The sequence below is a fragment of the Vespa mandarinia genome, chromosome 2 (assembly GCF_050613455.1).
Source record: "Vespa mandarinia isolate Hongniang chromosome 2, ASM5061345v1, whole genome shotgun sequence".
NCBI classification, from domain to species: Eukaryota; Metazoa; Arthropoda; class Insecta; order Hymenoptera; family Vespidae; genus Vespa; species Vespa mandarinia.
Genome location: NC_140811.1, coordinates 7635096 through 7653581, shown reverse-complemented (window position 1 = coordinate 7653581; position 18486 = coordinate 7635096). Strand labels below are relative to the sequence as shown.

Here is an 18486-nt window from a genome sequence, read left to right as displayed (position 1 = left end):
AATATTCCTCATGTTTATTATATTTCTTAACAAAAACAAAATATATGAAAAATTATATTATTTAAAAAAAGATATAAATAACAAAAGAGACAGTTTATTAAATAGTCCATAAAATATTTATATTTAATTTCATTTTTTATTTCAAATCTTTCCGCAAAATTTATGAAATTTATTAAAAGTATCAAGTTGAGTTTTAAACATTTCTTGCAGATATATTGGGAGAGTACGTGACAACAAGGCAATGCCATGTTGATCGCAAATGCTGATTAATGTAGCTATTATATTTTCCAAAGAAATCTGAAAAATAATTAATATAACATTGGTTAAGTTATATTCTATTAAAATCATTAAATTAATTCTAAACGATATATCATAAAAATGATTTTATAAATTTGAAAATCTTATAAAATTTTTAAATCATTAATAAAAGTACTTATTCATTTCTAACTATGTACTTAAAAGTACTTAGTTAGAAATTTATAACTCTTGTTAGTATATACAAAATTACTTTTGCAAAAGGCATTAATCCTCCTTCGGACAATAATTGGATCAAATCAGCTATGACATATGGACTTAAACGCATCATATCCTTCTTCTGTTTCACCAAACATATTGTGAGTCTGCAAAATGATGAATCTTTGATCAAAAAAGGATTTTGTTTTTTTTAACAACGATATTAATAATTACGTATAAAAATAGATGTATAGTTAGTTCTCATCTTTACGAATTAATTCATTCTGATCTCTTTTTAGTAAAGTCAAAAATTTTTTAAATGAGAACTATATTTCACAATATGTTATATACTTACTTTTCAACATCAAGTAAGAGACATCGACATTTATGTTCTCCAACTTTATCATTAACAATTTTAGACGATTGAATTATAATGTTAATTACACGTCTATATAATAATAGCAACACTGGTAACTTATCTACTATTATGTTCATTCTAACTTTTAGTAAAATTCCATATAATATTAAAACATCATTACATATTGAAAGAGTTTCTTTTTCTAAGGCTTTTAAAGCAACATTCATACTCATATCAATAATATTATTAGATATATATAAATGTTTAGAAGTGAGTATATTCTGAAATAATTCTAATAATCTTGACCAATATTGTTCTGATATGTTTACAACTTGAATATTTTTAAATAAGTTTTCAATTGCTATTGTACGAAATTTATTGCGTTTAGCTGACATATCTGATTTTAGTATAGCATTCCAAATAATAAAAATATTTTCTAATAAGTTACTATTTAATTTAGGCAATTCTTCCATCTGTAATAAAATATAATTACAAATTATTATATAGATATAATTTAACTATATAACGAATATTTATTAGTATATATATATATTACGTTATATGTATATATTTTAAATTACCATTTGATAATGTATCAAGTTTAGAAGATTTTGGAATAGTTTAGCTTCAGTAGATTCTATCAGAGGTAGAAGTAAATTTTCACAGGGAAACTTTAGCATTACAGACCATATCTGTGTTCTGATTTGTGGAGAAATTTCAAATTCTTTATAATTTCGAAAAAGTATGGCAGCTAATTGTAATCCTGCTTCCAATAACTGATTGGAATGTAATTCTTGTGTAGGCTGTATGAATAAAAAAATATATTAATATATTATCAAAAATTGAGATCAAGAATTAATCTTTGTAAAATACAGTTGATACTTTCATAATTGTTTTTAAATAAATTAAAGTGAATTAAATTACTATATTATAACAAATCATAAATTGTTATATATGTACACTTACTACAAATATCTTCTGTAATGTTAATTCTGCACGTTCTCTAAAAGTTTTCTCAGTTTCTTTATTTAAAGCAGTAATTTTTAATATTAATGTCAAATACTTTACATCGCAAGGTAGTTCAATATTTATTGGTAATATGTTAAATATTTTCTTACACAGTTTCTGTTCTGCTTTTTTAAAAATAGATTTTTGATCAACATCTAATTTCTGTCTTACGTTTTCTATGCACTGTAAGAAAATATACATAGATTCTTTATGAGTAGAAGATGAATTTATCAATGTTTTTAATGTCTCATAAGATTTAATATTTCGTAATGATTGTTCTAATGCTTTTGAAAAAGCTTTAGATTGAGATAATTGACATATTATTAACACAGGATCTATATATTGTAAAATATCAAGACCAGTTGTTTGAAAAAGTTCTGAAAATTAATAAAAATAATTAATAAAATAATTAATAAAATAAAATAATCATTAAATAATGATCTTTACAATCTATAAAAGTATATAAATAATATAACATAATATATAAATTAGAACTTACTAAGAAATATTTTGTTGCATAAAGTTGTTATATCTCCATTTTCCATGCATTCTTTGTTAATGGTATATATGACTAGTAATAATAAAACTTTAACATCAGATTTAAAAAATGTTAATGGCATATGAACTATAATATCTAAACACAACTTAACTTTATTAAATGCTGTATTTTCCATCTGTTCCCATTTACATTCAAGTATTTCTTTTTTTATGAGTTCTAAAATCTTTTTTATTTTCTTTTTTCCTACAAATTCTGCTGATAGAATTAATTTCTGAAAAATATTATTTAAAAAATAATTAATAATTGAAATAAGTATTAATATTCAATAATCAATAATATTGAAATGTGTTATAAAATATATGTTTTTGATTCATACTATGTCAATATGCTGTATAACAGATTTTGTGACTCCTTTCATTGGTATTGTTCTAATTTGAACAAGAACATGGCATAAAAGATATATTAAAAATCGTCTGTTTTCTTGTAAATTTTCTTTGGTTATTATTTCCATCCAGTGATTAAATTTACTTTCATTTAACATCATATCTGTTACAAGTAATGATACTAATTCAGAAATTTCTTTATCATTTAACAATGAAATTATTTCTGAATTGTATCTCAAAATAGTACTCCAAAAATATTTCAAACCATCTATTAAAGTATCAAATTTGATAGGAGAATCAGTTAAGGCATAATACTTAATACGGTGGATTATAACTTTGTTCTAAAATTATATTACAATATTTTTATATTTAAGAGATAAATGATAAAATTATAATAAGAATATTTTTATAAATACCATATTATTTCTGCATTCCTCTTCACCAAAATTTGTTATTTTTTGAATCAATTGTTGCCAATGATCATCCGAAATAGGAAATATTAATTCATGATTCTTAACTTTTGGTAGATAATATTTTGTCATATTTTGTATTTCACTCCATGATAATATAACAGACAATAAAACAGCAATAACATTTGTGTTATGATTTACATGCAAGGCTTTTTTTATCAAAACAGATAGATTTTTTCCTAATTCATTAAGAACACTTAAGAATTCTTGTTGATGTGTTAAAGTAGATGTATTTCCACAAATACACACACCATTGAAAAATGCAATTAATAATTCAGCAACTGTTTTCAATATTATTATTTTGTGACCTACAATATATTAGAAAAATTAATATATTATAATACAATTACTATAATTTTTGAAAAGAATTGTGAAAAATTCTGAATTTATAGAAATATTAATTTTGCTACTTACTAGTTGTATTACACTTCAATGATTCCATACAACTCCTGTTTAAATTATCTGTCAAAATTTTTAATATTATTAGAACCTGTGAATTTGTGAAACAAGAGATCACCTTGGTAAATTTTTTTTTAAATTCAAGTGAAAAAAATGATTGTATTATCAAGTCAGATTTAGTTTCAGTAGTAATAGCTTCTTGTAAATTTGTTAAAAGTTGTGAAATTAACTTATGTTCTTGTTTTAATAAAATGCTGGCATCCAAAATACTAATTAATAAATCATTATGTTCTATCGTTGGTTCTTGTAAATATAGTTTATATATAATATTATCAATTTTCTTTTCAATGAGAGTAGGATAGAAATATGTTATCCTCGTAAGTAGTTTATAATCAACAGGACTCAATTTTTCCACTGATAATATATCATCTACAATTTTTTGAAAGAATTGTAATAAAGTAATATCATCAACTTTATTTTCAAAATCAAATGATGTATCACCAAAGTAATAAAAAAAAGATATAAGTATTTCTTTCTTATATTTTCCAGCAGAGATTATCAATTTTCTAAATATAATATCTAATGTAGTAGTATCTGATTTATAGCATCCAACAACTGCACGAAAAACACATATATATGTTTCTAAATTATTTTGGAGATTCATTGTTTTTATGTTACTTGCTAATATTAAAAATAATTCAGATAGTACAATTTCATTTATTTTGTCTTGTGCATGCTTATTTTTCATAAATATTAATAGCTGAATGCATTTATGTGCTGTTAATTCCAATCGACTGGTATTGTCGGTACATTTATGATCAATCAGAGAACACAAGGTATATAAAACTTCATGTATAAATATTATACTTATTTCATCTCTTGTATTTATAGACTGCTTATAAATTTGCATTAGATTTTCTATGACACTTAATATTGTATTATATACCATAATTGTTGATTCATCAATATTTTTAGCAGTATTTATATCAATTTCTATAAAATGATCTTTGTTGTTCAAAGTATCTTTAAAAGACATATGTATATAATGTATTAAAGATTTTAATAAACTTTGAAGATCCTCTGGCTTCTTGCTTAAATATTGTTGCATTCCTGTACTTGAAAATAGTAAATTGCAACATTCGAGAACTTCATTGCACTTATTAGGAGAACTTCCGTTTAATTTCTGTACAAGTACATCGATCAATGATTTCTTTATATTGGCTTTAATATTTAAATTTTCGGATTTAAGACACCATTTCAAAGAACTCCATACATCTTCTTTTTTTGTGCAAACTTTGCATAACCACTGTAAAATTAAATCTTCTTTTCTTGTTATTGGTAAATCGATTGCAAAAAAAACATTATGTGCTAATTTTAAACGTTTCTTTAAAGGCTCTTCATCCGAATCAAGTCGATTTATCAATTCTGTCAAATATAAAAATTATTTACATTATGCACAAACAGAATATACAATTTAAGATTAATTATTCACGTGTATATCTTATGAAAATAGAAATTTAAACAACTTTAGAAAGATATTTTATTGATTAATTACCTTTTGATAAAGCCATTTTAATACTAATATGTAAGAATATAAAAATATTTAATATAACTTGACGTAGTTTAAATAAAAAATAGGAAGAATTATTCAAAACCATTAAATTAGGTTATGTATCACAACATGCTTGATTTTTAAACTATCTGCTAGAGTTTGCATTAGTGTTGTAGCATCGAAATCTATTAATCGAATAATCGATTGTTTTTCAATCGATTGTAAGGAGTTTGATTAATCGAAAAAAATCGATTTTATTTTTTCAGAACGATTGTTAAACTGATTTTTAAAAAAAATGTTTAATAAAAAAAATTTTTTTGCAACTAATTTTGAACCCAGAAAATATTATTCGATTATACAACTATGAAGTTAATAGGGAAAAAAACTGTTCTTTTCGTAAAAATTAATCCATTGTATTCAATTGCCTACAATCGATTGTCTGCAGTCGATTGTTACAACGCTAGTTTGTATAGTACTTGTTTAGCAATTAGAGTATTTGATTATACCCTGAACTTATCCGATTGATAACATAATAACGCGAATATTCTGTAATATTTGAATATCTCTATAATAGCGAGTTGCATAAATTGTTTAGTTATATAATGACAAATCTATTTATCAAGCTAATACAGAGTGATTATAATATCGCTATATATTTTCTGCATAAACAAGTTTTATAACACAATATACGATATTACTAAAATATATCTTATAATAAGATACAATTTCAATAAATTTAAATGTGATGATTTTACAAGTTTAGGCCAATCCTATATTACAAAAATTTATGTAATTTGCAAAACATTTGATACAGAATAGGATTATGGATATTGTTTTCCAAAAGGATAAAATAATAGCTGATTTTAATATAATTATTTGGAACCACCTAAATGAAACTTTTCACGATAGATGGGTTGGTCGTGCCTCACCAAGATCTGACTAGATTTTTTGTCTTTTATTAAATCGAAAATATACTAGGTGAGAATCAACAACATAGAACAATTAAAACAACGAATCACAGCAATAACTGCTAAAATTACGCCAGCTATGTTAGACTGTTTCAAGCTATGGAGGCTGTGTCTAGACTTGCAAGGTTATCTCATTGAAATATATTGAATTTGTGTCCTATTATGATATATTTCAATAATTTTGTATATTGTGTAAAAAGACTTCTTTATGTAGAAAATGTATAGTAATTTTATAACCACATTTATATAATTATTGCCGTTTAATATTGGAATAAATTGAATATAATGTATTATATTTATGTATATTATATATCTCACAAAAAAGCAGATATAGAAAAAAGAAAAAAATTACAACTCAATCGAAAATTCTATCATTTTTTAAAACGCGTTACTAAAAAAAAAAATTAAAAATTAAAAAAAATATATATTACAAAGTCTACAAAAAAGCAATACAATTCGTTATAGCATAATCGATATATATATCAAACGATCTATATAAAATTATTATTCTTCCGTTGATTCCATCTTCAATTTTCCTTTTTTTTTATTGAAATAAGATTTTTATTATGCCAATTAAAAATTGTAACGATGCGATGATATATCATGCAACAAACAAACTAGTAAAAAGAAAGTTGACTTTTAACAAAGCTAAATATTATCAGACTTGTTTACATATTTATTCGTATGATTTCTAGTATTAATACGCGCATTAGATAAATCTAAGCTTACTCAAGTGTAAATATAAATTTATTTGAAGTCAACTTTCTATTTCTCAAATAAATTGAATCGCAATGTATTAAATAACTAAATTAAGAATTATAAATTACATATTTAAACTCAGAGATGATTTCCAAGTAAAAAATAAATGTATAACAAATGTTTCTAGATGTCTCATCTAAAAAGCAAAATAGAAATATAATAAAACGATGTTAAATACTTAAATATTAAAATTATTTACTTTTGCAAGAAATGGAAGTGTAAAACTTTTAAAGAAGTGTATGGGAAACGTTTTCTAAAGGATGTATAGTAATCGTACGACCGCGATATATATGTACATATACATTGCGCGTTTATTATTTATTAATATATTGTTATACTTAATATTATAGTATTTATATTTATATATATATATATATATATATATTTATTTATATATTTATAGCATTATTTGGACGATGCATATGTATATACGCGGTATACTGCAAGTTAAGGTATAACCGACAAAAAAATGATCACCAATTTAAAAACGAGTCACGTCGACGTGACATTAAAAATAGCAAGGAGTTACGAAAATCTTTAACGCTACTTGTAGCTTAACAAGCATAATATCATAGCATATATAAACTCTATAGAAACTAATGCATAATCAAATCAATATCAATAACGCCGATATAATTTATATTCATCGTAGTCATTAGACAAAAATACCTAATAATAGCTAAATTTCTATTTTTCTTTCTATTTTTCTTTCTATTTTTTTTTTCTTTTTTTTTCTTTTTACATATGTAATTAAGATCTCGAATCTTTATTAAGCTAAAAAACATTAATTCTTTTCCGCTTCTAGCTATTTTTAAACAAGCAATCACCACTTTTTCCGATTGTACCATTTATCGCAGAATACCCAGTAAATATGTATGCATATGTGGAAATATATATACATACACACATATGTATACATTATATATATATTTATATATCAGGTTTACTTCAAGATATTCCGATATTTCATAATTTATACGAAAAAGCAGATAACATATATATACCACGCTGCCACGGTACGTCTATTTGTCTGTAATATAGATTACTGTGACTTATCGACGCCTTAGTAGCAGATGTTTCATTATATGAAAAATATTCGAAAACAGTGTTTAAAAAAAAAAGCAATTTATGCTCTTATATTTCTGGTAATGTCATTACATTGTCGCATTGTATGTATCCGGCAGTTCGCAACACATTTATAAAATTATCATTCTTACCAGAAAAATGATATATATAATTAACTAATTACATATAATTACAAATTAGTTAAAAATAATTTGTTTTTTTTTTTGGTTTTTTTCTTTTTCTCTTTTTTTTCTCTTTTTTTTTCTTTTTTTTTCCTTTTTTTTTCCTTTTTTTTTTTTTTTTTTTTTTTTTTTTTTTTTTTTTTTTTTTTAATAATTACAAAAAATTACACTGATGACATGCAACACTCTTCCAACATAAAATATATTCACAAAAGATCTAAAAGTTGTAAAATTATTATGCTATGTAATACAACTTCCAAAGCCAAATGTATAAAAGATATTTCACGTTAAATTGCATGTGGATTGTTAACTTGAATTAAAAGATTTTAATTTGAGAAAGTATCTATCTTGGAATGTCATAATGCTGTAAATAAATTCTATATACATTATTTAAACTATAACTGCCTAAGTTTTTCTTTATTTCGCACAGTCATGTGCACATCAGATCCAAGATTTACCTTTTTCTCACAAAAATGCATATTACGTAACATATGCATTATTGTACATGCAATATATTTGTCTGCATAAAAGTAATACGAATAAACATCTCATACAATAACGACGTCCAAATGTTTTACCAGAATTATAAGCGCGAGTAATTTAAAACAAAAAAAAAAAAAAAAAAAAAAAAAAAAAAAAAGAAAGAAAAAAAAACAAAAAAAAACAAAAAAAACAAAAAAAAACAAAAAAAAAAAAAAAACAAAAAAAAAAAGAGAAAAAATAGAAATCCTAGATGCTTTACGAAAGCTGATAAACGATTACATCTCAGGCTGGGATAAAAGAAATAAATTATATACAGCTGGTACCCGGAACCTTACACAAATTCAGTTACTTTCATCGAACTAATATAGGATGTAGAACCGTCAAATATACTGTCTGCTTACTATTAAAATTGCGAACACGCAGAACTCTGATGTAAATATTGTAAAATACAACGGCACGCTTCTGGTCATGAAAGTTGCATTAATTTTGTTTCAGTTTTGTAAAATCAATCTCAGCATAACTGAAACCTTCCTGAACAGATGCGGGCGATACAGGTGCCACGTTAGCAAGTTCTGGTAGATCCAAGCTAGCGTAATGCAAAACAGTTGCACCAGGTTGGAGTTTTTCGTAACCCTCGTTATCCAGAGGACTAGGCGTAGGAGTTGGAGTGGACGTGGGCGTTTGTATCGGCGTTTCGTCAATGAATTTTGGCGATGATGATTTTTGTTGCAACACAGCAGTTTTAAAACCTGATAACGTCGGACTAGTATTAGGTGACGCAGTAACTAATCGTGGCTTCGATACCGTAAGATCGGCAAATTTCTTTGTTAACGAGCTCAATGTGCATTCTTGTGATGATAACGAATTTGATATAACCCGTGTTGAATCTGTGCTAGGACTAGGTGGTTCGTCGTTAACCATTTTCGATAATGAATTATTTGTATCCGCTATCGAAATAGGATTAACGGTGTTAACTTTTTTCGTCGTATTATCAATCGTCATATCATAATCATTATTCTTCGAATTCGTATCCATCCTTGAAGAGTCATCAGATTTTTGCGTAAACGGTTTTATAGGAGATTGAGGACTATTCAAAGAGAAGGGAAAAATAGTAGCTGATGAGCCAGTAGGCGTAGCGCGTGGAGGAGAAGCTGGTGTACTCGCTAAACTTTCCGATGTTGGGCTGCCATTAAGAGGTAAAAAACTGGGAGTTTTGGATGGTTTACTTCCAGCTTGAATGGCGATTGGCTGAGAACGTGATTTTTCTTTGCGGCTATTGACCCGTACTCTTCGGTTGTTCCGTCCAATCATGCCCGTATTTAGATTAATATAATCTTGTTCTAAATTTGGTCTAGCCTTAAAAGACATTTCTACGTATCCTTCAGGAGGTCGTCTAGGTTGAGGTAAATCAACCGGAGCTGTTCTTGTACTACCTTTAAAAATAATGGTATGTTATGACATAATGCAAAGTAAGATTAGTTTTCTACTGGGTTTATAATGAATTCTCATATCTTAAGTTATCTACCTGGTGGACCATTTGTTTGAATGCAATCTTCCTGCATAGGAGATGGAATTTGTTTGGGACTTGCGCCTGATAGTGACCAATCCTCCATATTACCGTCCATTTTCATATATAAACCTTCTGCTTCTTCCACTGGTTTTAAAGTCGTAATGACGGGTTTGTGTGTAGAAGCCGAAGTTGATACATGAATATGACTATGGTTCTGATTGGCAGTGATAGAATTATTGTTATTATTACGATTGATCTGCAAAAAAAATATTTTTAAAAATGTAAAAAATATTCAAAACAATAGTTATTAAATAAAGTTTACAGCTTAAAATATGAAGTACCTTATTTAAGCCGCTCATGTCGACGTACGAGGCAGTGGTCGATGTAGGCGGTTGTCCAGGAGACATATCGACGTAGGAACTAGTGTCGGTGGTGGCAGTAGAATATGACTGTGATTGTGACTGTGAATAAGAAGGGGGAGAAGAAAGAGTTACTGGAACGCTTTGTCTCGTAAAGTCTAATTCCATAAGATCTTCCATTCGCTCGGAGGCACCAGAACAACCAGAATTATGACCCCAAGAACTGGATAATAAGGGTGCGGAGCTTGATTTATTTGAATTGGAATTATCCGAACTAGATGGCAAGGGAGTTGTAACTACATTAGCTAGTCTGCCAAGTTCGGGTCTCTTTGAACGACTGCCTACAGAGAATGCTCTCACTCTACTTGCTTCCTGCTGAGTAATATCTAACCTAAAATTTCAAAAAAATAAAAATCATTTAATTTATATCATATATATCTTATATTAAACAATTACTTCATTAGTAAAAGTGTTCAATTGGTACCTATTTTTACGATGCTTATTAGTTGGTTCTGGTCTAGATCCAACTGAATATGCTCTAGTTGGTCTAGCTTGCAGATCTTCCCCTGGTGCAAGGAAGCTGGTTACTTTATCTAAGTGATACTCAGAGAAACGTAAATCTGTGCTAGGTGTGCCGGAAGTTACGGAGCAACTACTACCACCGTGTTGTGACATGTCATCTGGAAAATGACCATTATGACTGGTCGATGGATCCATATCTACATAACCATCATCGCCAACACGGGCCATTGGAACATAACCATCAGGTAAAACATTCGTCTCCTCCACGAGAGACGATGCACGAGAATGGGAATGAGCTGTCGTCGCTGGACTCATGGGCATGTAAGCTGCACTGCGTCCAGGACTCGAACCACAAGGACTATACATTTCTACATAGGAACTCTGCTGTCAAAAGATTAAATATATGCATATCAAAATACTGTAAAAAAATAATTCAACTTCAATATTCATTTGTAGAGTATTTTTTTAATATATTTAAGAAATTATAATAATTCACCTGTGATGGAGAATGGGATTTAAAGTTTGGCGAGTATTTATGGTGTGAATGCGTTGTAGACCATGGAGCATAATCGTCACCATTCTCTTCTAGAATAACCGGCTCGTCAGGAGTCAAAGAATGACCATATCTCGAACCGGTACCTTCTTCTAAAATATTTTCACCACCATCCTCCATAGAAAGAGAAGACCCAGCTGAGTCGGTCGAGCATGCTCCCGAGGCTGGGCTGATCGGCATCGAAGAAACTGGTGGAGAATAAGATAGACCTCGTCCATACATAGAGTGAGGTCTGGGTACGTGAGATATGAAATGAGAACTTCTAGGATGACTCAAGACAACCGTGCCTGGATGACATTCGCTTGTTGTCCGAGCTCTTGATGGCAAACTGTCGCATCTGTCACGTCCGGTAGTACCTGGAAACACACTTATTATAATCATCCCCTGAAGATGTGTTTTTTTATTAACAAAGAGTATAAAAAGCCAATATCATCGTCCCAGCAACAGCAGCGGTTAGTTTATTCGCATATATCCATCCACTTTGTATTTATATAGTTTTATATGTTCACATTGTTTATTGGTTAGTTTTCTTAAAATATATATTTATATATGATTCAAGCAATGAACAATGATTATAGTGAAGGAATACGTGATATTACAATGCACGAAGAAACCAAATGGAAGATATGTACCAGAACAATTCGAAGAAATATTCGACGGAATCGCAGCTCGAAAATTGACGAGCAAGGAAGAGGTTTATAACGAATCGAAAGGAGGTAAAAACGAAAAGCCGTCTTCTTTGGGGAGAATCGTGCATCTTCTGGCATGCAAGCGGAAGCTTACATCTATGGCCTTTCCTCGAAATTCGAGTCACGAGTAATACATTACAACCGTGACTCGATGCGTTCATCACGAGCATCAAATTGGATTGAAAACAGACAGTGGAGTAATGGCAGAAACATTGAAATAGAAGGAAAGAAAGAAAGAGACAGTAAGAGAAAGAGAAAGAGAGAGAAAGAGATATCTCTGACTGCTTTAACATATGACGAAACGAAAATACATACAGCGTAAAACAGATCTTTTGGATGATTGCGTTTGATTGATAATAACAGCAGCTAAGGGCAGCGACAAGGTTCTCTGATGGGATATTATTGCGGTTGTGGTTGTAGTGGTTGCGGTGGCGGTCGTTGTGATGGTGATGGTTGTCGTTGTAGTAGTTGTACTTGTTGTGACATGAGCGGATTGGGAATTATTGACGGAATGGGGATGACTTGCTACCGAATGACGACGTCTAGTAGCAGTGGCACAGTTGACATTAATCGAGGCAATCCCAGCAGTCCCAGCCCCGGTACCGGCAACGGCTGCAAACCACACAGCTCTCACTGTCGCACAACTACCATTTTTTAGCGTGCATTTCTTGTAAGTATCATCAGATACATCATACATAACTCGCCGTGCTGTTAAGCCTGATTTTTGGACGTACGTTCAAACGTTACAATCGGTTAACGAAATCAATGACAATATTTCAAACGGTGTAAGTACTCTTTCATAGCGAAAATGCCGAATTCTGAAATCATATTCGCTTGGATACTTAAAGTTGATATAGATGAAACTGAATGTAACATAAAAATAATTAAGCCTCATTTATAGAATATACCTTTGCCCTTTCCGTATATTTACATATATGTGCATTCATTAAATACCATATTGGAAATATCAATTAAATTGAAAAGTCATTGGAATTATTAGTAATACTCGGTTTGGAAAACTAAACCAAAATTTAATTTGACCCATATGCACATGCTAGTTATGTTATTTTACCAAATACCACAATATATATATATATATATATATATATATATATATATATATCAAAAATAAAAATATTATTATTTCATGTGTTTATCAAGATTTCAATTATTATATAAAGAATAATCTATTGTTGCTTCTTAGACAAATGATTGATCATTTTTAAAATATCGTATATGTTATAACCCGTATAGTTGGAAAACTGTATATACAAGTTTCATACAAGCAGAATTGAAATAAAAGAAAATATTAAGAGAATATCGTGCCACATTATACGCGTTATCGTTCTTTGTTTATAATTTGCAAATCCCGTATAAAGAAAAGCATACAGCTACTGTGACAGAGAACAGACCCGTGAATGTATTGGAAGAAGAACTCTGAGATTGACTACACTGTGCGGGGGCAGAGGCAGTAGTGGTCTGTTCCTGCAACGGATCCACCTGTTCCTTGCACGTCCTTTGTTCCTCTGTAAAGCCCGCAACCCACTTGTGTTACTCTAAAGCTGAGTTCTTAAGAATACATATAGTGATTCAGCTTATATTTTATAAATAACAATTTAAAATTTGCACAGTTATGGTTTAATGTAAAATAAGCGATGATATATCCCAGAGGATACTTCACATTCGTATCTAGAAAAAACATTATAAGAATCCTTAAAGTGCACAAGCCCGCAAATGAAGAATCATCTGCAAAGTAGATATGACATGGTGCACCTTGAACCATTTAGATATATTTACATCGAGTAGAAGCACGGCTGATTAACTGACCACACTGAATAACCATAACTGACATTGTATAATAAAGTTACCTAAATGATAATATATGTATCAATTACGCTGCTACTTTGCTTACCTAGAGGCGAGAAGCTATGAAGTTTTTGCCCTGTGTGCCGTCGTTGAAGCACAGAGATGGGTTTACTAGCTTCATTTGCCGAGGAACTACGCATCCTTTGTCGAGGCCCAACCTCATCTTTACAGGTATTGGAATTACTCATTGCATTTAATATTGCAGCGTGCATGTTGTGCGCAATGTTATTATCTTCAGCTTCCATCCAAAATTCACCACCTCCAGTTACTGCAGATCTACCAACTTCCATATAAAAAATGCGTTCCATATAACCACACCGCCTGATGCAGATTAACTGTAAATTAAAACATTAATTTATTAAAAATTTTCATAAAAATTCTAGACATCAAGACTGCAATAATAAGTTATACAAATAAAATACTTGGTACATCTATTAAACAATCTAAAGATACTTACAGAGAATTCAATAGAATCGGAGTTGCCTTGAGTTCCAATTTTTACTAGACTTAGCGTGCGATCTGTGAGACATAACCTGTACGGTCCATTGATATTCTTTCGTTCTCCAAGTCCTTTCTTCTGCATAGTAACTTGCCACACATGTTCTGACAAAATACATAATAAAATTAAGAAGAATATAGAGATATATAACCAAATAAATTATGATATATTAATGTGATTATATCAATTAGATACTTTATATATAAATAATTATTTCAGATATTGTTCAGGAAAATACATTTATTTATAATTATTTACTAATAATGAAATGTTTTGATCAAATTTAATTAATGATAAAAACTTAAACAAAAGAACACAATTTTATTGATAATTCCAACGCGTATGAGTTATAAACAGAAAAAACTATCGTAAAAATTAATTGCATCGTCGTAAAAACAAAAATAATCCTTAAAATCGATAGATCACCAAAAACATTTGAAGTGGCAGATATAAAGATGCGTAATTTTGTGCACAATTTTCGCGCTTTTCGTAACGTAACACGCACGTGGAACGTGCGCACATTCAGAGCAATACGACAAAATACAAATCGTGTATGGAAAAAATAAATAAATAAATATGTAAACAAATAAATAAAAAGATTTTTTACCGAACGTAGGGCGAGGCTGCTCTCCGTCGGGTACATCGCCGCTCTGGAGGAGCAGCATTGCTTTCAACCACTCATTCAGTTCTTTTTCGTTGTCGAGAATCAAACAAAAGCATTCGTCCTTCGTATACAAAGCTATGACGTGCTTGTGCTTCGTGTCGACACGCTTGTTGATATTGAAGCAGCTGTGCAGCAGGATGCTGCGTTTAGGCGATTGCTTGCTTTCGAACTTCTTCTTGCTGTCATAATATTCCAAACAAGCGGGATATCCCGGTGCCTCACCCCTTAAGACAAAATACTTTTTCTTCAAGGTTTTCAGTTTTTTCAAATGTCCGCAGCATACAATTGGCCCACCTGAGGGGGAGACCAAACCTCTGTTGCCCGAAGACATTGCCTCGATCACGATCAGAAAAGCCGTCCTTGTGAGAAACCAAGAAGTCGGCGACGGGTTCCCCTGTCGCGCGTAAATATCGTTCTCTCACTCTTTCTCTTTTTCCCTCTTTCTCTCTCTCTCCCTCTCTCTCTTTCTTTCTCCCTCTTACATTTTACTTTCGAACGAACGTGGCTCGAACGTACCGCGCGCTTCAATACTCGGAACTCGCGCGGAAGTCCATCGTACGCTCGGCAATGCGCTCGGCGATGCACTCTACTGTTAAGGATCAAGGCAAAATTATCGAGAGCAAGCGAGAGAGAGAGAGAGAGCAAGTGTTCCCACCCTAGCACAGGCGTCAGGTGGAAACGCTCTCCGTCTTCAATTCTTCTACGTCAATGATCACTAAGTTGTCTATTAAGAAAACGACGTCCTCGTTGTTTCTTTTTGTGTTTTTTTCGCTTCTTGAATCGTCGTTTAGCGATCTAAGCGTAACGATTAAAAGTAGGAGGATCGGCCAAACCGTTCTCTTGAGCATGACGCGCACTGTCGATATTATCGCGCGTCGATTGAGCTCGTGTCGCGCGTGATTTCTTTTCTCGATTTCCCTCTCTCTCTCTCCCCCTCTCACTCTCTCTCTCTTTCTTTCTCTTCGTATAACCTCCCCTCCACCTTTCACCTTCTTCGTTACAACTTCACATACTTTTCTCTTGGTATGATTTCTACACTGATTTTATACAGTCACCCATATGTACACATATACACGTACACCGATATTTTCTGACTTCTTCGAAAGAACGCAATCAAATGTTTAGGAAGAAGTCCACGCAAAGCATCATCGATGTATAGTAGTAAGCACGTGTCAATGGTAAATAAGCGAATGCACGCCGCACGGCAGCGCGGTGCATGTGCACTCGCAACGCGCGCTAAGGGCGTTCCATCCAAAGATCCCCCTCCCCTTGTAATCCCACCATTCCTTCCAGCGCCTTCCGCAAACTTAGTTTACGATCGACACGACTCTGCTCGACACTACGGAAGAAGATAACACTTCGTTCGTCGTCTTCTACTACTTACCCTCTCTTTTACTCATGCAAGAAAGAGGTTAGGATATGATGCCTTTCAACATACGTCTTTATATGCGTTAAACCACGAATCAACGACCGTGTCTCTCTTTTTCGTTCTTTCGTCCTCGATGTCACTAAAGTTCACCTGTCAGACGACGTATGAAGTTTTAATCGAAAAATTCCAAGGAATCAGCATGCTATCTTGGAACGCAGGAGGTTACGGGTCGACGACACTACGAGGTATTCACGCGCCGCCTCGAAAGGCCGTCGTCCTTTCTTTCTTTCTTTCTTTCTTCCTTACTTTTTTCTTCTTTCTTTACTTTTTCCGTTTTCCTCCTTGCTGTCTCTATTAGTAAAGCGCAACCGCAAAGTAGCTTCTTATCATAGGAATTTTACACCTGTTTATCGCGCGAACGCACGATTTACTGCGTGAGCCTTTAATCGCGCGCCATCCCTCTCTCTTTACCTCTCTCTCTCTCTCTTGCGAGTGAGTGAACGAGCGCGCCTATATACGAAGATGTAAAAGAAAAAGAAACAGAGAGAGAAACGGAACGAAGACTCGATGTTGCATCGACGCGACAAACGCATACACATGCGCGCAGAGTTTACCGCGGCGTATACGGAAAAGAGACGGATAGGAAGAGAGAAGAGCTACGTTACACACGCGCGTGAGAGAGAAAGAAAAAGAGAGAAAGAGAGAGAGAGAAAGAAAGAGAGAAAGAGAGAGAGAGAAAGAAAGAGAGAAAGGGAAAAAGAAAAAGAGCGAGAAAGAGAAAGAAAGAGTAGAGGAAAATGAACGAGAGAGGGAGAGATGACGCGACGACACACGCAAGTGGGTGGTTGAACCCCTCTTATCGTTGCCCGACTGCCTGACTGGCTGGCGTGTTACAAATGCAGCTCGCTCTTGTGCGAACAAATAGGCTACTGCCAAGGGCAGCGCCGATATTCTTTCACGCGCAATACCGTACGATCGACGTCAAAACAAAACCGCCGCCACTACTGTCGTTGCTTCTATCCTTGTCCTCGTATCGTGCTCGAAGTGGTCTTCTCTTTTATATTCACGTTCTTGTCTCTCTTATTTATGCTGTTTCTTTTTTTCAAAGATCACAAATCATACCATGCGATCAACAACGAAAAAAACGTTATGTCGCGGTCACGGGGGGGGCCACGTTCGATCGCGAAAAAGAAACAACGTAAAGGCGTCGTGATGAATATACGCAGCAGATACACATACCTCCCTCTTTTCTCCCTCTCCCTTTACCCTACTGCCTCAACGAGGTAAGAATCTGTTTTTCCTCTTATTCCTCTTCCTCTCTTTCTCTCTCTTCTTCTCCCCACTACTTTGTACCTTTCCCTCACACTCCGCGCAATCTCGCACGATGAGAACACAAATATCACGTCACTCAAAACAATTGTAACCCACGCTAATGTCGTATCACCGAAGAACCATACGAACGTGACACTGCAACAATATTCGTCGACGTAGCTATGAAGATACAATATATGAAAAAGATAGGCACGAAATTGATATCGTCCTCGTTGTCAATCGTTTTTCGCGACACGGAAGCTCGTGTTTGCTCGGCACTCGTCAACGACACGCCTGAGAAAAGACGGTATGCTCACTCGTATCCATCTTGTAAAGGTCATGTGTACACCGAGGCTTCGCGCTGCTGCTGCTTGTAAACAAGATGTACGCAGGCGCCAGCGTGTCGAGTGGTGGTAGCGACGGTCGACAGCAACGACTACTCGATACGCAGTACGACTATCGTACTATATATATGCATTTATACATACCATCTATTTTACGTATCTGATAGAGCACGCTCATCCCGCCATGAATTTTGCACGACACGACGCAATGTATTCCATGC

At 32.1% G+C, this 18486-nt stretch overlaps 2 protein-coding genes across 11 annotated transcripts; both read right to left on the bottom strand.

Moving 5' to 3' along the window:
- Positions 1-68: 68 nt before the first annotated feature.
- Positions 69-8181, bottom strand: LOC118451541 (uncharacterized). 3 transcript variants are annotated; one of them, XM_035888201.2, is made up of 10 exons: positions 5126-8181; positions 3586-4995; positions 3118-3479; positions 2695-3042; positions 2319-2589; positions 1778-2196; positions 1393-1614; positions 809-1284; positions 509-620; positions 71-297 (listed from the first exon to the last, which is right to left on the bottom strand). In XM_035888201.2, exons 1-10 carry the CDS (start codon positions 5226-5228, stop codon positions 142-144), a joined length of 3879 nt encoding a protein of 1292 aa, XP_035744094.2. In that variant the 5' UTR covers positions 5229-8181; the 3' UTR covers positions 71-141. The 3 variants fall into 3 exon arrangements, with proteins under 3 accessions (XP_085511506.1, XP_035744094.2, XP_085511505.1); XM_085655379.1 differs by having other exon boundaries at positions 72-297; positions 1778-2002; positions 2470-2589; XM_085655380.1 differs by lacking the exon at positions 2695-3042 and having other exon boundaries at positions 69-297.
- Positions 8182-8797: 616 nt separating this feature from the next.
- Positions 8798-18356, bottom strand: chico (insulin receptor substrate 1 chico). 8 transcript variants are annotated; one of them, XM_035888108.2, is made up of 11 exons: positions 17850-18356; positions 15185-16961; positions 14536-14681; positions 14125-14413; positions 13625-13738; positions 12528-12824; positions 11467-11879; positions 10933-11354; positions 10431-10839; positions 10105-10345; positions 8798-10012 (listed from the first exon to the last, which is right to left on the bottom strand). In XM_035888108.2, the coding sequence occupies exons 2-11, from the start codon at positions 15570-15572 to the stop codon at positions 9060-9062; spliced, it is 3672 nt and encodes a 1223-aa protein (XP_035744001.1). In that variant the 5' UTR covers positions 15573-16961; positions 17850-18356; the 3' UTR covers positions 8798-9059. The 8 variants fall into 8 exon arrangements, with proteins under 8 accessions (XP_035744001.1, XP_035744004.1, XP_035744003.1 ...); XM_035888111.2 differs by having other exon boundaries at positions 15185-16760; XM_035888110.2 differs by having other exon boundaries at positions 15185-17013; positions 17964-18356.
- Between the last annotated feature and the right edge of the window lie 130 nt (positions 18357-18486).

Coding starts and splice junctions, on each gene's coding strand:
- LOC118451541 (XM_035888201.2), bottom strand. CDS start 5,228: ATGGTTTTGAATAATTCTTCCTATTTTTTATTTAAACTACGTCAAGTT. Junction 3,480..3,585: donor ATTGAAGTGTAATACAACTA/GTAAGTAGCAAA, acceptor AATATATTGTAG/GTCACAAAATAATAATATTG. Junction 1,615..1,777: donor CATTACAGAAGATATTTGTA/GTAAGTGTACAT, acceptor TTATTCATACAG/CCTACACAAGAATTACATTC.
- chico (XM_035888108.2), bottom strand. CDS start 15,572: ATGTCTTCGGGCAACAGAGGTTTGGTCTCCCCCTCAGGTGGGCCAATT. Junction 14,682..15,184: donor GCAGCCTCGCCCTACGTTCG/GTAAAAAATCTT, acceptor GTATTTTGTCAG/AACATGTGTGGCAAGTTACT. Junction 11,355..11,466: donor AATCCCATTCTCCATCACAG/GTGAATTATTAT, acceptor ATCTTTTGACAG/CAGAGTTCCTATGTAGAAAT.